General features: G+C 45.6%; 1 protein-coding gene across 1 annotated transcript in view; it reads left to right on the forward strand.

Annotated features, from left to right (window-relative positions):
* Positions 1–653, forward strand: part of Cplx4 (complexin 4) — a 15,019-nt gene extending 14,366 nt beyond the window's left edge. The window contains exon 3 of the mRNA XM_028774163.1: positions 426–653. Coding sequence (XP_028629996.1) covers positions 426–653 — 228 coding nt within the window. The remainder of the gene's footprint in view (positions 1–425) is intronic.
* Positions 654–2,820: the final 2,167 nt, after the last annotated feature.

The following is a 2,820-nucleotide window of genomic DNA, read 5'->3' on the forward strand; positions in this document are numbered from 1 at the left end:
GAGAGAGAGAGAGAGAGAGAGAGAGAGAGAGAGAGAGAGAGAGAGAGAGAATCACTTCTGGACCTTCATTCCAGGGTTCCATTACCAGGGTTTCTGATCCAGTAGATCTAAACTAAGATGGCAGAATTTCTATTTGTAATAGGCTCCCAGATGATGTCAATGCTTCTTCTTCTGGGAATACAGTTGGAAAACATTTGGACTAGAAGGCTCCGGTCAGCCCAAGATGCAGAGAGAACGAGAGGGACCTCCCACCCCAAAGCTGCAGTGTCTGCCACTGTCTCCAGGGTCAGGGCCACTGTACATCACTCATTCCTGACAGTCTTACTTTCATGCCGTATCTACATTTTATTCAGCCGTCTAACCAGTCGGTCAGTTTCAGAGTTATATATCTCTATGTGGTTTTTCTTCTTCTTTTTTTCACATAGAGTGAAATGGACGAGACACAAATCCAACTGGCTGGGGACGATGTGGATTTGCCAGAAGATCTCCGAAAGATGGTAGACGAAGACCAAGATGAGGAAGAGGAGAAGGATTCTATCCTTGGGCAGTTGCAGAACCTCCAGAACATGGACTTGGATACCATTAAAGAAAAGGCACAAGCCACCTTCACAGAAATCAAACAGTCCGCAGAACAGAAGTGTTCTGTGATGTGAGTGAGAGGTGGCAGGCCAGGTGGAGGGAGAGAGGTAGGCTACGTTCAGGAAGACGTGGCTCCTGGGGGTGGGGACGACCAGCATGCATTATAACTTAGCACATATATTTAGAGAAGCCGCCATGATGATGAAGCTGTCTACCGGCATGTAGACAGCAATTTGGTCAATCTCGTTGTCCCAGGCACGACACTAACCAGGCCCTCACAGCACAGAACGTGTTTCCCTTTAGTTATAGCCACAAGTAACTAAGAAATATCAGTCATAAATCATGGTGTGAGGTCATCTGGTTAAAGATCTTTAGGACAGCCAGGAGGAGCCAAACAAAAGCAAGTCTCCAACTTTCTTCCTTAGCGAGCAGAGTCTCACGATGCCCAACCGTCAGCATGATACCAGTTACCTCCTGAGAAAAGGCTGCTCACCTGGTACCCAGACTACAGGCGACAGAGCAGTCAGGTATATCACACTGCTTTTTACTTCCAGCATCTTTGCTATCCATGATCTTTTTTTTTTTTCTTAAAATTGCCTCTCAGACAGTGTGCAAGCCATTTTGTGTTTCTGTGACCAAATATCTGGCATATGCATCATAAACGGAAGAAAGACTTATTCGGGATCATGGTTCAGAAGATCCAGTCCATGGTTGCTTGGCTGTGTAGGATTGGGCAGAATACCATGGCAGGAAGGATAAAGAAGGGAGTGGCCTCTAGGAACAAGAAATGCACAGTGATCTACTTCCTTAAGCTAGGTCCTACCTCCTAAGGTTTCCAGAACCTCAAAAAAAAATCATTAAATGGACACTTCATGTTGACAACCCCAAATGTCCCAATACCATTTGTCACTGTCCCAATGAAGACTACCAGCTGGAACACAAACCCCCAACACATGATCCTTTGAAGGGAACATTCCTTATCCAAGCTACTACAGACATGATTCAGCCAAGTGGCGGTGATACTCAGGGATGTGGTCAAAGACAAGAAGCACAGGCAGAAAGTAGACGTCACCAGCCCTCTGCACTGGGGTGGGGGAGGTGGAGAGTCACCAGCAGGTGCAGAATGACCTCAAAGGTGGCAATGTTTAAGGTTCAGGAGCACTAGGACAGCTATTTGTGAGTGGAGGACCATTCCTTCTGTCTGAACTCTGATAGTAAGCTGTCATTCTTTGTCCTTTCAGCTTTCCCCTTCCTCATCTCTTTTCCTGTTGATTTAATTCCACCCTTCATCCCGCCTTCCAGGATACTGCCCTGCCATTCTGAGCTAGTTCTCAGGGTAGACATCACTGTCTCTCTCCTAAAGATGATGAGTCAAAGATTTGCCTCTGAAGCCCTTGGAGCTGTTTAGCCAACAGCAACCGAAACAAAACCAAAGGAGCTCTTTAGTGAATCTATTCATAGAACGAATAAGGGTACAGAACACTTCTATCAAGAAGAAATTCTCTATTCAAGGGTAATAAGATAATAACATGGCTGTATACCCAGATTCCTGGATGAAGTGTACAAGATGCAGCTTCATAAAAGCATGCTAATAAAACCAAGCAGCAAAGTTCAGAACTGATGGCTCTTGGCAATGTTTAGCTGCTCTCAGACATTCCTGGAAGATGCTGGTGCTGTAGCCAACCACAGCTTCTCACACCATGGACACAGTTTAAGGACGTACTCAACTCCTATCATGATGAGTATATGAGTTGTGGTTCATTTTATAAGAAATAAAAAGGAAACTTTAAGATGTAGCTTTGAAGAACGTGTTCAGGTGATGCCTGTCTCTGGGCTCTAGTTGATGGAGTGGTGGGCTGGGCTTGGTGAGAGACTGGGTCGGTCTGAGGCTTGTACATTCTGTGATAGAAAACACTGTGTCTAATTATTCAACAGAGCAGCTGCAGGATGGCACAAAGACCTGCTTTCTTATAAATTATGAAGCCAATGTATCCAAGGAAGTCACCAAATGGCCCACTTCAATCTTGATAGCCCAAATTACCACGATACCATTTGGTGATTGTCCCAATGGAGCTGCATGGCCTGTGGAGGCGTGGCATGATCCCACTTGAGTCACAACATGTCCCACTGCAGCATCACACCACAGAGCTCCACACTGTAGCAGCATACCATAGCTCCTCTACCATACCATACCATACCATACCATACCATACCATACCATACCATACCATACCATACCAT

This window comes from Grammomys surdaster, unplaced genomic scaffold, assembly GCF_004785775.1.
Source record: "Grammomys surdaster isolate TR1022 unplaced genomic scaffold, NIH_TR_1.0 239, whole genome shotgun sequence".
Classification (NCBI taxonomy): Eukaryota; Metazoa; Chordata; class Mammalia; order Rodentia; family Muridae; genus Grammomys; species Grammomys surdaster.